This window comes from Perognathus longimembris, chromosome 24 (genome assembly GCF_023159225.1).
Source record: "Perognathus longimembris pacificus isolate PPM17 chromosome 24, ASM2315922v1, whole genome shotgun sequence".
NCBI lineage: Eukaryota > Metazoa > Chordata > Mammalia > Rodentia > Heteromyidae > Perognathus > Perognathus longimembris.
Window position 1 is genome coordinate 29,126,819 of NC_063184.1, and position 17,516 is coordinate 29,144,334.

The following is a 17,516-nucleotide window of genomic DNA, read 5'->3' on the forward strand; positions in this document are numbered from 1 at the left end:
GTGAATTTAGAATGGGAATCTAAGATGGGTCAAAATCACAGGGGCTAGAACGGCTTTTGTCAGCGTCGAATTTACATGGAGGGGGGCACATGCATACAAAATCTTACTGAGCCCCTGATGGCGATTCACTGATACATACACACCAGACAAATCAGAAGGAAGCAGATACAATGTACCAGAATTTCCAGGACAGGAATGCCTCTCTCTTAACTATTATTTATTCCTGCGACTGGAATTATTGTTGCACTCAGTTGCAATTTTCTGGCTGTGCTAATGGTTTTCTTTATTGTGTTACACTAACATAATCTCCTCCAGAAAGAAAATGACAAAATATATGGATTTTTAGATAAATAACTGAGGTAATTTATTGGCCTTTATGCTCTTCTGATGGGGTGGTTGATAGATAATGTAATAATATGTACATAATTAAGCGGGTCTACTGTACCTCAGTCAAAATAGATTCAAGGGCCGTGTTTCTGTTTTAGGCCTGGAGTTTTCTCAATGGATATTCACTTCATCCAGTGGAATAAAGGGGCAGACTTCAGGAAGTAAATACCAGGTGCTACCGTGGGAATGAAACACAGAAGCAGGAAGTCCTGGCTCAGGCCTGCCTGTAATCCCATGTACTGAGGAGGCTAAGAGCTGAGGATCATGGTTAGAAGCACGGGGTGGGGGTGGGGTGGAGGGAAGCAAATCCTCTTCTCCCCACTAACCAGCAAAAATCCAGAAGTAGAGCCATGGCTCAATTGGTAGTCTGAAAGCCTCGAGCAAAAGAGCTAAGGGACAGAGCCCAGGCCCTGAGTTAAAGCCCCATACTGGCACAGAAAGAAAGACAGAAAGAGGGAAGGAAGGAAAAAAGGGAGGGAGGGAGGGAGGGAGGGAGGGAGAGGGAGGGGGGAGGGAGGGAGGGAGGGAGGGAGGAAAAGGAAAGAGATAGAAAAAAGAAAGAACGAAAGAAAAAAGAAAGGAAGGAAAGAGAAAAAAAGGAAGGAAGAAAGGGAAAGGAAGGGAAGGGACGGGAAGGAAGGGATGGGATGGAAGGAAGAGGGAGGGAGGAAAGAAAGCAATGCACTGGCAATTTCTCCTCTACAGGGCATTAGGTGAGAGTCTCTTTCCCATCCACTCCCCTTCTCCTAAGGTTCAGTAAGCTACAGTTAAATATGAATCACGATGAAAAGAATATTAAAGACAACACCCACATTGATGGGGAAATTAATGATTTGCACCCAGGTCAATGTGTAGGCCTTCAAGAGACATCCATGCAGAACCCAGAGCCCAACTGTCAAAGAAATCTGAAGGCTACGGGGAAGTCATTCCTGGTGAACCTGGCCACCAGATGCCCCCTTGTAGAGGTTGCCTGTTCAAGGCATGGTGTACTAGCTCTTCCAAACTCATCTAAATTACATCAATAACAGAGCGCACTCTTTAATGAGCTCTCAACTTTAAAGACTTGAAGGATATTAACAAGCCGCTTGACAAATGGTGCTTAGAAGCACATTAAAGACGCTGCTAATGGAGCGCATAATGACGGCTAATTTTCGATCAGATATAAATTAGAGCCCCAACAGTTATTTGCCTTAAGGACTTTATGTAAATGATTCTGTTCTGTATAAACTGAAAAAGCGAAGAGAGCTCTGCCATTTTGGCAATCCTTGTGGAGATGATTAATAGATCTGCAGCAGAACTGGGCAGAGACAACTGATGGCATTTCCATCTAAAAGTCAGTGGGTTTGGGTAGTAAATATGGTTCTGTGCTGCTGCTTCTTCTAGCAAAAGCATAAAAATGTCCTTGGCACCTCCTCCACTAGGCTAAAGAGGGGTGTGGAAGAAGACCATCCCCTCTGGCTTTGTGGTATACGCCTGTAATCCCAGCCCTCAGGAAGCTGGGGCAAGAGGGTCGTCCATTCAAGGCTAGCCTAGGCTACACAGAAAGACTGCCTCCAAAATATAAATAAATAACTAGCTTCCAGACTCCTGTCCCTTTGACCTGCAACATACACCACATACAGAGGACGGGACCTCAAAATGATTGGTGTGCTCCCCAACTACATTCCCTGCATCACCCTCAAAGCACAGACAACCTGACTGGTATCCAAGCTCTGCCTGTCACATTGTAGACTCCGGCCTAGGAAATTCTGTTCCCTGAAATGACTGGGATCTCACCCCAAGCTTGGCACACAACTCACCTTCTGTGAAAGTATGCAGTGAGGGGGGGGGGGGGGGAATGGGGGAGGGGATAGCAGAAAAAGGACAAGGAGGAGGAAGATGAAGGTGTAAAGGTGAGGTGGGAAGAAGAGTGGGCAAGGAGGGTGGGAGCTGAGGACAAGAGTTCAGACAGGAAAGGCTGGGGAACCCCAAGATTCAACTTGAAGTCGAGGGGATGGGTTAAGAACCAAACGGGGCTCAACTATAAGCACGCAAGCTGGCCCTGCGCTGGTGGTGAAGACCAAAGCTGCCAGAGAAGCAGCCAGATGACGGGGCTACCTGTATCCATTGTCCACACGTCCTCTCCTGACGGGAGCCAAAGGACTTGGAGTGAAGTTAATATGCAACACCTGGAAGAAAACAACACAAGAAAGAGCCAACTGTAACTTGCTAAGGATTATGGCTTAGGAATTTACCAACCAAACACTATTGTAGCACAGATTCAAGATTCACTATGGATTTGGATGGGATCCTTTTGATAAACAACTCATACTAAAGTTGATGGAGAAATCCTAAACCAGCTGTTGGTTTTATTTTATTTTATTTTTACCAGGTACATCAGCCATTTGAGAGTGGGAAGAGGAGGGCGGGGGCGGGGGAGGAGGAGAATGGGAGAGGAGGGGCTGAGCACTAAAGAGACTTTGCCCTGGCTGATTAAATCAGTTTGCCTTCAGTAACTGATACCTACTGGCCAAGAGCTAAATAGCAGGCAGTAAGGGTGTTTCTCACCATCATTACTAAGTTATGAAGTAACTTCAAATTGGGATAATATAAATACGACTGTTCTTCCTTTCTATTAAACCTGACTGCTGTCCTTTCCGCTGTGGGCTCTTCCCCCACTTCTGCATATAAAGGACATCTGGGAAATCCACTGGATAGGTTTCCCCCCTTGGCTCCCAGTTTAGGATTCTGTAGCAATAGGATCAAATAGAAACATCAGCTTTCTCTTTGTTCAGCAAGCGAAGTCCTGCCTACTTCCTCTAAGTGTCTATGTCACACTCTGCATTGATGGCTACATTGGACAGGAAAGCTATGTGTCCAAAACTACAACTGAATTTAAAATGAGAGAGATTTGGTCTCACCTGGTCTAGAGAAGAAACGGAGCTGAACTTTCCAGCAGGAGACGCGTGTCCCACTCGGAGAACTTGGTTTGGAGCTTCCTTGCACCTAGGCAACAACTGAACGAACGGGGCTTCACCAAGATTATCAGGTGCCAAGGCATGTGGGTTCCCCTCCTGGGGGCACCCCTGAGAACATCTGGTGTGGGGGGGACTGCTCCGGCCATGGCTGAACAGACAGCATAAACGCTGTCTTGGGGACCTGAGACCCAAGATATCTATCCCCTTTTGCCCTACCACCCACCCATCGTGCTTTTTCTCATTCACCTCTGAAACTGGGAGTGAATCCTACAGTAAAGAGCAGGTGACTGAAAAAGGCATGCAGCATAAGAAAAAAAAAATCAATGAAATGATTTAGGAAATGGGAGAGTAGGCCCTGCTGAGGCTAATGTAATTAAAAGCTTGCAGGGCTGCAAATTGGAGAGGTGATGAAAGAAAGTGTAAGTTGTCAAGTAATCCTTTCCTCACCCATGGGGACCATCCTGGGAAGTGAGAGGCTTAATTTAAAGGTGCTCTGTCCCCAGGTGAGAGTCAGCCAGACCCCGGCAGGCAGGCCTTGGTTCCTTCTCTGCGCCCCACCCCCGCCTCCAGTCTTCTGACTCTGGAAGTGGAGCTGCCTTCTGGTAAAGATGGGCTCCGCTCACCTCCAGGAACTGAAATGGAAAGTGAGCCAGCTCAGGTGCCACTCGCTGGAATCTCTCAATGGTGATGAAATTTGAAGCTGTGATTCAAGACTGTGATGAGAACCCTAGGTCTAATTATAGCCCCTCATTCCTACGAGGCTCAAGTAGCAGCCAGTGCCCCTGTCCTTCCTCCACCCTTGAAGCCAAAAGCGCTACCACCAAAAGACACTGTTGGTCTCTGAGTAGAGGCAGGGGGAGCAAGGAGGATGACCAAACAAACAGAAACGCCAAGCCCCATAGGTGCACTGAGATAAAGACACAAGGAGTTGGAGGGAGGGTCTCCCCTTACTTCCCGGAAGTAAATGTGTAGGTTACACTAAGAAGGTGAGATTTGGAGTAAGTGTATAAAGCGTCATCCACCTGCTGGGGGGATGGAGAGAGTGTGCCTGTGAGTCTACACCGTGCGTGACACCGGTGAGCAGCTTCAGGGAAATGCTGGGGTGGAGAGAGAGCTCTTGGGGGGGTCTTGAAATCTCCATCCCTTTGGTGAATAGCCCGCAAAGGCCCTTCTCCACGCAGTGTATGCGTTCCCTCCCTTGTGAAGTGGTAGCATCTGGCTAAGTCTTAAAGCACTTTTACAGTCCAGATCTTTGTAATCTAGATCTTTAAAATCTAGAAGGAGCCATCACCCGGGGTGAATCACTCCATCCTTTAGCCCAGTGCAACCTCTAATGAGGAAAGCCAGAGGACAGTGTTCCAGAAGAAACCATGGCAAGGGTACAGCAATCTTCCCTTTATAGGACAGGCCCTGGTTTGCTTTCTATGACAGCTTTTGGAGCAGGATTTCTCCCTCCGGCCTGGATCGACACTGTTTCTCAAAGTCAAGGGGCTTCTCTGCCTGGCTCAACCAGAATGTACAGCAATGTAGACTCCCATTTAGCCAACTGGACGAATAGCTTTGTCCAGCCCCGGGGGGGGGGGGGCACACTTTTCTCTCCAGGCCCTAAAACTAAAGATCTCGTGCGAAGGAGGTTGAGTGAAGCCTTTGAATCACTTACAAGAACACCAGTAACTTGTCTTCAAGAAAATTCACCATTCCTTTCAGGGGACGACTTCGGCCTCTGGTCAGAAACTCCGGACAGACAGGTAGATCCCATGGTGCCTCCAACAGTCCAGGGAGAGTAATCAGCACCCCCAGGAAAGCAGAAATAAATAAATGCATCCCACCCACGGGGCCCAGATAAAACTTTGAATGGAGGTGTGTGTGTGTGGTGTGGGGGGGGGGGTGTCCACACCCTGGAACTGTTAGAAGGGGGAGGAAAGAGGGAATGGGCTGTGGATGAAACAATTTGAAGACTCCTGGGCCGTGTGGGAGGACGAGGGCGTACAGGACGAGGGCGGGGAGGGGAGGGGGGGCTCTTGCTTTCCGCCCGGTGACAGCTGGACTGATGGCCGCAGACCCGCCGAGGGGTGGGGCGGGGGGAGGGAGGGAGCAGTAATTACTAGCCTAGCCAGCCTCCCCTCACCCCCACCCCCCCGCCCCCCCCCCCGCCCCTGCTTGGGAACCAATGCGCTCTGGTGGAGCGGCCAGCTGCGCGCACGGTTTGCCGCGGGGCCTCGGGGCCTCGGGAAGCCCGAATGGGGAGGCGGGGTGCGTGCGGGAGGACTTGGAACCGAGGTTCCTAAAGAGACTTCTGACCCGCGCACACGCACGCGCACACGCACACGCACGCGCGCGCACACCACCGGGCCCGAAGTTCTCTGGTTAAAAGTTCAGCGGCGGGCAGGGGCCATCCGGGCGCCCAGGACGGGGAGCCCCCCCCACCCCCACCCCGGCTCCTTCCTCCCTCCCCCCCCCCCCGCTCCTTCCTCCCTCCCCCTCTCCCCCCCCCCCGGCTCCTTCCTCCCTCCCCCGGGTCGGTGGAAGCGCGAAGCCCGAGGCCGAGCGCCAGCTCCCCGGAGGCCCAGCCCCGGAGTGGGGCGCCGGCGGGGGCCGGGGCCGGGGCCGGGGCCGGGGCCGGGGCCCGGGGTGCGCCCGCCTCCTCCCGCAGCCTCCCCCCCACCCCCCGCGGGCTGGAAACCTCTCGTAGTCTGGGATTTTTATTTTTATTTTTTTTTCCAGAATAATTGATGGATCCAGTTGCCGAGCTTTCCCGGGGAGAGCGCGGCGGACCGCGCTAGAATTTAAATAGACGTGATTAGTAAACGGCGAGGGGCCGGGGAGGCCCGGGCCTGGCTTTCCGGGGGGCTTCCTGGCTGTGCGCCCGGCGGGGTCCCGCTCCTCCAGGCTCTGGGGGAATGAAGGGGGGGGGGTGGCTCGTCCGCCAGGACCATCAGCCCCGCACCCCGGGACAAACACCCCCCCCTCCTACCACCCCCTCCTAGCCCGCCTCTCCCCAGGCGCGGGGGAGCCCGCGGGAAGGGAGAGGAGATTGGGGCTGGCCCCGAACCCGAGGCCAGCGGGTGGTGGGCATTAGACGGCGCGCCTCCGGGTGGGGTGGGGCGCCAAGATCTGGATGGCACCCCCCAACCCACCACCAGAGCCAAGAAAGCCTGGGGCCGGTGGTGGTGGCGGCGGCGGCGGGCTCCCTGCTTCTCCCCGGCCCGGCTCCCCCGCGCCTCGGCCCCGGCCTGTGCTCAGGGCGCCTCCCCCACTTACCCCAGGCTCTGACGGGGTCCCCGCCGCAAACAAGTGACCCGGGCCGGGCCGGGCCTTCGCCTCCACGCCCTCCTACAGCCCCAGCTCATCGATTTGTTCCTGAAAAGGAGGCTGTGCATTCTTATAACATCTACAGCCAATTAATATTGCATTAACTCTATTTAAAACACACACACACACACACGCACACACACGCACACACACACACAAAAGCACCAGAATACTGCATCCTATCAAAGCCATCTATTATTCACGGAAATGTAATTGGAGACCCAAGCTATGTGTGTTACGGGGCAATGGAGAAAAACAGAGTCGTGACAATATTTCAGAAAGGAAGGGGATCCGAGGGTATCTAATATTTAATTTCAAGTCTGTGGTTTCTAATTCGAGATTAAAAGCAGTCACGTCTTTGAAGCCAGACAGTTGGTATAAATGTACAGTTAAAATATTCTATTCCATGGTCCCTAGACAGAGCTCTCCACTGGTCCCAGGCTTCATTAAATTTTTATTATCATCCCAGACTAGAGCGGGGAATGAGCAGAAAGACTGTCCATCTAATTGCAATTGATAAAAAAAAAAAGTGAGAGAGAGAGAGAGAATGAGAGAGCACTCAGATTTCCTCCTTCATTTTAATACATTAACAGCAGGTTTTTGTTTTTGTTTTTTTTTTTTTTTTCACGTGGCCAGGCTCTCTGACCCTGTGATACACACAAACAATCACATTATCACACACAGGCGTATTCTTACTTTCCAACAGGCACCAGGCTTTGCCCTCTTCTTTGCCCTTTGGAAGGCCTGGGGGCTTGGTGGGGAGTAGAGGGAGAGAAGGTAGGGGAGGTTGGATTCTGAAAGTGATGCTATAAAAAGGGGGGGAAAGTGACATCCGTTCTTGAAGCATCTGGCGAAAGATCAACGAGAGACAACATTTGCACGGAGCCGGGTCTTCCCGTGGCAAGATGAAAGCACATTGTTACCCAAACAAAACAAACAGATTATTAGACTGGGCTGCACTTTTCGACAGCCTTTCCACGGTGCCGATGAAAGCAGAGAGCGATATTTTCATTTTCTTTCTTTCTTCCTGACTGCTACCTCCTCCCATCACAGAGAGAAAGGGGAGGCAGGTGGGGGCTCAAAACGTTTGTTCTTTTTTCAGCCTTCTTCATGTGCTGCTAATCTGACTGTCACACCAGCCGACTGTAGATTCCTGTGCATGTGTTTGGGGAGCCATTCTCAACAAGGTTACTTGAAAAAAAAAAATTGAAACGGAGGCAAATAAAGCTTTTCATCTCTGGGCATTGAAGGTAGAAAATAAAACCCACAGTTTGCTTTCTGAGCCTCTTTCTATTATCACCTCATCACTTAATTTTATTTCTATTCTCTCCAAGTTAAATACAAAGACTGGCTCACAGGGGAGCTGCCACGCGCCTACAGACGTGATGTCAAGCAGAGACTCGCTATGCAAAGTTAATTTCAATTCCCAGAGAGGATTTCACATTCCGGCTGGCTCTGACCCACAGTAATTAGCTGAGATAACTAATGATTACTTACTTATTCCTTGTAATTATCTGGATTTAATAATTCGCTGTGTAATTTATTAATTCACTCATAATAGACTTGCAGTACTGGGAATGACTCCTTTAAAGGGGCAAAGCAAGGGAAATCTAGCCACATTTTTTTTTCCTCATTGCCATAAATCTGTCTCCTGACAAATGTGGATTTCAGGAACATCAGAACTACCCAGAAACCTCTGTCTTCCTTTTTGTTTTATCAGAATATTATCTAATTCCCCCCCCCCCATCTTCCCTTTGGCTATATCCACTCCCTTCAAGGCCAGATGAAATGAAAGGTGAAGTTTTGAGTAAAGAATGAGAGAGGGAGAGAGAGAGAGAGAGAGAGAGAGAGAGAGAGAGAGAGAGAGAGAGAGAGAGAGAGAGAGAGAGCTGTTGGGACCAAATAATTGCAAAGACCAATTTCTAAACTTAATTATCTAAACATTTTGAAATCGCCTTGCTGAACTATAGGGTTTTTATAAAATTAAATGACTTGTTTCCCATCATTTCTTCAAGAGCTTATCCAATAGATAAAAATGAATTGATTCATTAGAAGTGTGAAATAAAAATTTTTGGTCCCAAGAGCCATTTAATTCCCCCTTCAAAAAGAGATCACAGAATTTGTTCGTGAGCACCTTAAGACTTGTTTATGTATTGTGAAATAATGTATGTTATAGAAAGTAGGAGAATGTTGCATTGTTTGTAAATCTTAGCTTTTCCTTGCATTCTCATGCTTTTCTTCTTTTCCCCCAATGTGTTATAGAACTTAATTTGATAAAGAATTAATCAACTGTGCTAATACCACATACCTAAAAGAAACTTCATTCTGGAGAGTACTGTAATATTTTGGTGGGCAAGACTTTTAGAAAACATCCAAAGTTTACAGCTGTTTGTGCTGTTGTGTATCTGAGAAAGTGTCTCATTATGTAGCCCAGACTAACCTTGAACCCATGACCCTCCTACTTCCCAAGTGTTGAGATTAAAGGCCCACATACCACACCCAGCACAAGACCTTTTCTGTCACTGCCTTGTTCCATTTCAGTTTGCACTTATAGCATCCCTGGCATACTGCCAATGACTTGTCCCATTTCACTTTCAGATGATCATTTTGAACAAAAACAAGTAGATTATTTGCTTTTAGAGAAGTTTAAATAATAAACTACATTGTCACAAGACAAAATTTAGGAAGATCACTTCCATTACTAAGCCTACTCATATCTCATTTTAATAAATTGTGGATATTGAGAAAAGTGGGAAATGAGATAACTGATAAAACAAGAATTTTCAGACCATTTTTCAACTCTATTTATTGGGAATTTAGAAAATCAACACCAAATAGACATCTCTCAAGGATTTATATCACTTCATTCTATTCTTACCTTTAATTTGTCCTTCATTGTCCCTCTCTTGAAAACTTTTTGGCTTGGTATGTCTTTGCAGCTCTCATTAGTTAAGAGACTTCAGAATGTGTTTCTTTCTAAAGAGAATCTGCTTTCCTATAAAACATACATTTATGGTTTAAATATAAATATATGTTCCCTGTAAGAATGGTAACATTTCCTTCCTGTAGACAGGAGAGATGTTACCCTTGTAATAACAGGGAAGATGAACTTAAAAATCTAATATAGTTTAGAAAATCTTGGAGCACAAGAGACAAAGAACACTTAGTGGACCACAGGAAAATCATGTCTTCCAATGTTGAAGTATATGGTTGCTATGTTGTTTCGTAACTTCTTCACCAAAACCTTGTTATTCATTATGTGCAAGCATTATGTACTTCAAAATATACCAAAGGAATAAAAACTCACTTTATTTCTTTGAGTTAGCACTTTTTGAGGTTTTACTACTTTACAAGATATCTCTCTTCACTTAAAGATGTCACGATTTAAAGCAATAACACTAACCTATCTGTGTATCTTACCTTCAACTAATTCACCTCTCTCTTAGTACGCTTAGCCTACCTCTTTCAGGAGAAACTCACACATGGGAAAGTATTGTTTATGGAAGATAGTTATCACATATATATGTCTGATATGTTAAACACTTAAGTTATTTCATTCATCATCTCCACTCTGGGTGGGGAAAAAAAAATGCAAGCACAAAGTAGTTTGGTTGGAACTGTTGCGCCAAGTGGTCGCTGGCCATGGTGCTGAAATCGAACTCAGCCTTGGGAGCGCAAAAGACTTTCTACAGAACTGAATATAAGCATAGAGAGGAACGGAGGAAGGAAACTTCCTCAAAATACAGAAATAAAATAATGCTATCAATATCACTATGCTGCATTTATAGTTCTTTCTTGTCAAATCGTACATGTGCAAATTTTCTTAAGCATCTGGGTAGTGTACAGTTGGAATTTGTTCTGCAAATGTTTTTATTCACTTCTGGTATAGAAGAAAATATCTCCCAACAAGTTTCCATCCAACTCTTGCAACTATTTTTGCTATATCTGGACATTATAACAGTTTTCCAGCAGCATTTAATCCCAAACTTGAGCCACTATACAGTTGTCATTGACTTAGGAGCTATTTTTCTCCCTTCCGCCTAAGAAACATCTTATGACAGGTGTGTGTCAAAAGGGTCATTCTTCAGATTAGCAGAATTACCCCCCCTGGGAGAAAGTCTTGTTCCTTCCTCACATTTGATTATAGATTAATACATCCCATAGTAACTAATTTCATACGTTATGGTTGTTGCAAATATCTAAATCAAAACCTTGTATGGGAAAAAACAAACTTTGGAAACCTAGTATGTTGCTCAACTGTTACTGAGAGCCTGAAAACTGTTCAGATGCATAGGGAGGTGTCATTGTAGGATAAGAAAAAAAATAATCTGGGTTGAATGGGAAGCATTTCCTTATTCCATATTAGTGTTAACGACTTTGTCCAACTCTAGAGTCAGACTGAGTCACAGACATGACCAAAAAATTGCTTTTTCCCAGTCCCACCCTGTCTATTGCAGTGATGTGAAATCCCTTAAGGATCATGGGAAACAGAAAGAGATGGAGACTGAGAAACAGAGAGAAATGGGGAAAGGGAGAGAGTTGAGTTCACAGGCCAGTCACCCAGGTGTTCTCATCTATGGCTCTCCAGGCATGGTGAGTGCAAAGTAAGTTCTAGTGGATCAGCCCCTGGACCCCAGCTACCCAGGCTTTGGCCCTGCCACACCCAATCTTCCTGTGGGGGGGGTGGAGGGGAAAAGTGAGCTGAGTTCCTTTCTTCTTTTTACCCATGGGAGTTAGGAAGAAATGGGTGAGATTGTTTCCGTCCAATCTTTGTGTATACAGATTCTCTTTGCAGAATCATTTCAGGACTGCAGAAAGGAGACATTCAGAGCCAAGTATCATAATTTCATCTGAGCAGAAAGGCAAAGCACTCAGTGAGCTGAGCTCTAGCTACTACAGTGCTATTATAAATCCTGCTCTTTTCCACTTTCCCAGAGACTCGCCCTCCTCTGAGTCCAGACCATACTTTGAAAACAACCATTTCCTATAAACCATCAAAAATGTGCTTTTGCCTTTAAAAAAGAATCCCCACCAAAATATTTCCCACATAAATGATTAAAACAGCATCACATTTTTAAAAGCCATTTAATATTAATAGCATATTTTAATGAAAAAGCAGCATACTTTGCCAATAAAACATTAAAATCATCTCTTCAATGAAAGACAATCAAACAGCACCCAAAAGAACTTAATACATTACCATAGTAAATAAACCATCTATTAACAAAAACAAGAAACCAGGTCATATACAGAACTCAAGACTTGGGAGAGCCTTCAATGGCACAGCAATACAGCAAAATTTGTAAGAATATATCTATATGTGCATCATTTTGAATGAAATATTTACAACAGCTAAGGTACCAGTCTTCATGTACCTATTTTTTGTTCGAAAAGAATTCTACCAAACAATATGAATGTATAAGCAGTGCACTGTCTTAGAGTTCAAATTCGTTTTTTTTCTACAAACAAACCTCCAAAGGAAAAAAGAAACGGAAAAAAATTTTTTCCATAAATGTCCAAAGGTAGTCAGCAAAGCAATGGAAAACTGGAAGATTGAAATACCTTGGTGAATCTTAGATCTAGAGGGTCACGCACCAAGTGGAAAATGCACCTAAAGCGAGAGAATGATGCAATAGCCATGCTTCCGATTGCTTTCTCGCTTCTGTTACTGATGAGTGTGTGTGTGTGTGTGTGTGTGTGTGTGTGTAAGGGCAAGTGAGGGAACACCACATTGGGGACAATATGGGAATCCCCATTAAATATGTAACGAAGTAAGCAATACTCAAGACAGTGAATCAGGTCCACACGATTAAGACATCCATTACTGAGTGTCAACTCACGAATCAGAACACTACCAGCAAAAACAAAGGAAAAAACAATCTTCATCCCAAAGTGAGAATATACAAAGCGGCCCAAAGGAACGCAGCCTAACAGGAAAGCTGCAAAAATTCAGTAAACTCATCAAATAAAAATAATTTTTTCAACACCACTAGCTATACTTTTCTCCCGGTTTTTGTTGAAAGACTAAAGCAGTTTAATTAATTGGAATGTGCACAAAATTAAGTTGTTAGAGAGGTAAATTAATAATTTACAGAGGGTTGTTTGGCAATAATCTAATAATAGCTTTCAAGATCAGTGAACACAGCAGACGACTCCTTTCTTAAGCATTAACACTTCAGAGAAGGGAGAAAGGGAGTTAAGAACCACAATAAAAATATATATATAATATACAGTGTAAATGCAGAAAATCTGCCATCTTTTTTTTTAAAATTCAAAATACTTTAGAGATGTCTCTATCACATTAAGCATCAACTCTAGTTTAGAGTTTCGGTCCTGAATCAATTTTCTATTTCTGAAAAATAGCTGCGAAGTGTACTTTGAAACTCGTACAGGGGCGACGGCTGTAAGAATAAAAACAAATCTTACTTGCTCGCGCTCAGGGGCCTTGAAAGGCCCGCGTCTCTCCCGTCTTCTTTGCAGACAAACCAGCTCCACGCTTCCCGCGGCTGAGGCCGAAGTGGAGTGCAAAGAGGCAACTTTGCTCCAACTTGACAAACCCCGGTCTGTTCTTCCCCCACCCCTCACCCTCTACTTGGAGAAAACGGTTCACATTCTCGATTCCTGGCTGGCTCGGGTGCTCCCTCTTCAAGCCTCGGTTTTGTCAGGATTCACATTGACTGGACTTCTTTCTGGTCGCCCAACATGGAAAGGAAAGAAGCAGGAGAGAGGAGATGAGAGAGAGAGAGAGAGACAGAGAGAGAGACAGAGACAGAGAGACAGAGACAGACAGAGACACAGAGAGAGACAGAGAGACAGGAGATAGATGGAGACAGGTGCGAGATGGAGAAAGAGAGATGAGGGAGAGACAGACAGAGATGGAGAGGATAGATGGAGAGACAGGTGTGAGATGGAGAGAGAATGAGAGAGAGGAGACAGACAGACAGACAGAGACAGGAGAGATGGAGAGACAGGAGATAGATGGAGACAGGTGAGAGATGGAGAGAGAATGAGAGACGAGGGAGAGACAGACAGACACAGAGAGGTGGAGAGACAGGAGATGGAGACAGGTGTGAGATGGAGAGAGAATGAGAGAGAGACGAGGGAGAGGCAGACAGACAGACAGACAGAGAGACAGGAGATAGATGGAAAAAGAAGAGAGGGAGAAAAGAGAGAGACAGACAGACACGGAGAGGTGGAGAGGCAGGAGACCGGTGGGGGTGGGGAGGGAGGAGAGAGATGGAGAGAGAGAGAGAGAGAGAGAGAGAGAGTGAGAGAGAGAGAGAGAGAGAGAGAGAGAGAGAGATGGAGAGCGCGGCGGGAGGGCGGGCGGGCGGGCGGGCGGGCGGCCCCGGGGCTCTCTAGATGCCGGCCGAGTACTTCATGCGCTTCTGCTTCTGCCTCTGGTTGCAGAACCAGACGCGCACCACGTTCTTCTTGAGATCCAGCTTCTCGGCGATGGCGGCGATCTTCTCGGAGGAGGGCCGCGGCTGGATGGCGAAGTAGGCTTCGAGCGAGCGCTTCTCGGGCGCGGCGATGGACGTGCGCTTGCGCTTCTTCTCGGCGCCGTTGAAGAGCTCGGGCTTGGTGAGCTTCTCGCGGTGGGACTTCTCCGCCTCCTCCAGCCAGGCCTGCAGGATGGGCTTGAGCGCGATCATGTTGTTGTGCGACAGCGTGAGCGACTCGAACCTGCAGATGGTGCTCTGGCTGAGCGAGCCCACGCCGGGGATCTTGAGGTTGGCCAGCGCCGAGCCCACGTCGGCCTGGGTCACCCCCAGCTTGATGCGCCGCTGCTTGAAGCGCTCGGCGAACGCCTCCAGGTCCCGCGGGTCGGCGTCCACGTCGCTCATGCAGGCCATGTGCGACGGCAGCCCGTGCGCGTGGGCCATGCTCAGCGCCGCCTGGTGCATGGGGTTCATGGTGGCCATGTGCGGCGCGTGCGCCGCCGGCGTGGACACCACCGCGCCGTCGGGGCCCGCCATGGCGCCCAGGGCCAGCCCGGGACTCAGGTGCTCCAGCAGCTCGCCCTCCAGCGCCTGGTGCGGCTGGTGGTGGTGGTGGTGGTGGTGATGGTGGTGGTGGGTGCCGGCCAGCGCGGACGGGTGCGAGATGGGCACGGAGGAGGAGGAAGCCGCCGACGTGCAGGGGATGGTGTTCATGGTGTGGTACGTGGCGTCGGGTTTGAAGGGGCTGTGGTGGGGCGGGGTGGTGGTGGTGGTGGCTCTTGCTTTGGGAGACGATGTCCACAGCGGCCAGAGCCTCGGCCCGGGCCAGCAGACTCTCGTCCAGCCCGCCGAATAGATTGCTCTGCAATGGCAAGTAGAAGGCGCACATGACGCTCAGCAGGGAATTGCGCGCGCTCCCCCGAAAGCCCCGGCCCGGCCGCTCCCCGCCTCAGCGCGCCGGCCGCACGCCCCGGTCCCCGCAATCGCTCATCACGCCGGCACCCGCGGACCGCCGCGAGCGGGCCCCCCGAAAACGCGCGGAGGGGAGGCGGGAGGAGGAGGAGGAGGAGGAGGAGGAGGAGGAGGAGGAGTGAGAGGCGCGGAGAGGACGCACCGCGCCACCCCGGCCCCGATCCCAGGTCATAAAAATTAATAGGCCCGGCCAGAGCCGCTGCCTACGGGAGAGCGAGAGGGGGGCCACGCGGTTGGAGGCGCGGGGTGATTTGCTGCGCACGCATGAAAAAAACATCAAGCGGATGCGGCTCCGGGGGGCCGGCGAGCGGCGCGGGCGCGGGCGCGGGGATACACACCGGTGGGGTTGGCAGACAAGCTCTCCGCATCGCCTCCGAGCTCCCGCCGCCGCCGCCGCCGCCGCCGCCGCCGCCGCCGCCGCTGCCGCCGGCCCGGCCCCCGCCGCCGCCGCCGCCCGCGTTGCCCGAGCTGCTGGGGGAGCTGGCGGCGGGCGCGGCGGGCGCCGCGGAGCCCGGCGAGGCGCTGCTGTGCAGGGCCGAGTACTTGGGCTCCACGTGCAGGCTGGCGCCGTGCGGCAGGCTAAACGCCTGCTTGCTGTTCAGGGACATCATCATCATCTTCCCGCCCGCCGCGGCCCCCCGCGCCCGGGGCTCTGCGGGACCGGCGCCGGGCGCCGCCGAGGGCGCCCCGGGGAAGGGGGCTTCCCCTCCCGCCCCGCCGCGCCCCCCGCCGCCCCCCTAACCCCGCGACCGCGCCGCGGTGCCGAGTCCCGCGCGCCCGCCTCCCCGCCGCCCCGGCTCAGCGGCCCCCCGGCCGCGGGCTGCGCGCTCCGCCGCGCCCCCCCCACCCCCACCCCGGCTGCCGCCGCTCGCAGCCGCTGCCCGGCTCCGGGGTGCCGCGCTGGCTGCAGACCTCAGCGCCCCAAAGTGCCCCCGCTCCTCCTCGAGGCCGCGGAGTTATAGTCCCCGCTCCCCGCGCCGGCCCCGCGCCCCCGCCCTCCTCCCGCCTCCCTCCCTCCCTCCCCCCGCGCCGCCGCCCTCCCCGCCCGGGAAGCGTGGCTCCCCCTCTCGGCTTCGCCCGGCGCCCCAGCTCGCTCCCTCCCGGCTCAGATCTGTTCGGATCCCCACCCCACCCCGGCACCCCCTCCCGCGCCCGGGCCGCGCCCCCCCCCCCCGCGCGCTCCGCCGTCGCCGCCCCTCCTCCGCGCCGCCCCCCCCCTCCGCCCTGCCCCACCCACCCCCACCCGCCCGGCCGGCTCTGCGGTCACCCGCCGGTGCCCCCCACCGGAGGAGGGCTGGTCTCCGCCCCCTCCCGCTGCTGGGTGACCGGGGGGGGGGAGGGGGAGAGGCGGGGAGGAGGGAGGGGGGGGGGAGAAACTCCCAGATAAAGTTGTGGCTCAATCCAGCCCAGGGTGGGGGTTTCCCTGGACTCCCGGAGCCCCGCGCGCCGCCCGCCTCCTCCCCGCTCCCCGCTCCCCGCTCTCCACTAAGTTTCCCGGCCCCGGCCCCGCTCGGGCCGCCCCTCGTCGCGGCTGCGGAGAGGCCGGGTCCCCGGCCGGCCCGGGCCCCGCGCGCCGCCGCGGTGCGATCCCACCTCCCCGGGTGCGGAGGTCGGCGCGGCGCGGCGCTCGCCCTCGGCCCCGCGGGCGCCCGGAGCTGAAAAGCCACGGGCCGGCCGGGCGGCTGGGCTTTCTCTCCCCCGATTCCCCTCGGCTCTCCGCGGATTGGACAGCCGCGGCGGAGCCGGCTCGGGTCGCCTGTGCGCATGCGACTCCTCCCCCCCCCACACACACACCGGTACCCGCCCCCCTCCAACACACACACACACACACGCACGCACACGCACACGCACGCCTCCCTCCCGTTCCCACCTCTTCCTCCCCGGTGTCCCCCCCACCCCCCCGCGCTGAGGTGCGTTTGGGGAGGGATCCACCGAGCAAGACCCTGCCTCCAGATTGACTACTCTTCATTAGCTGCCATCAAAGGGAGAAGGAGCGACTGACAGGGAAGGACCAGAAATTAGAGAGCGCATGTGCTGCCCCCCCACGCGCGCACACACACGCGCACACACACGCACACGCCCTCGCGGGCAGGCACGAGCCCCACTCCTCTCCATCCCCACAGCCGCCCTGCGCCCCAATGGACTATTTTCAGCTCACTCTTTGCTCACACTTCTATCCCAGGACAGACCACTTGGAGATGGGCGCTCGCTCTCCGGTCCGGTGGCAAGAGAAGACAATCACACACTCGCACGCACACACGCGCACACGCACGACACGCACACACGCGCGCACCTGCTCGAACGCATCGTCTTCCTCCCCTTCGGGGCTTTCACCTTCCGTCTACTTCGGGGACGGAGGGGAGGGGGGGAGCCATGCTTTCACCTCCCCAGTCCGCAGAAAACACGGGGTGCTCGCCCGAGTGAGAAAGCCCCCTCCCCGCTCGGC

At 51.7% G+C, this 17,516-nt stretch overlaps 1 protein-coding gene across 1 annotated transcript; it reads right to left on the minus strand.

The window, feature by feature from the left end:
• Positions 1-14,014: 14,014 nt before the first annotated feature.
• On the minus strand, positions 14,015-15,687 carry Pou4f2 (POU class 4 homeobox 2). The gene is given in 3 exon segments (XM_048333663.1): positions 14,015-14,857; positions 14,859-14,960; positions 15,409-15,687. Coding segments are annotated over 3 exon segments (1,224 nt in total).
• Positions 15,688-17,516: the final 1,829 nt, after the last annotated feature.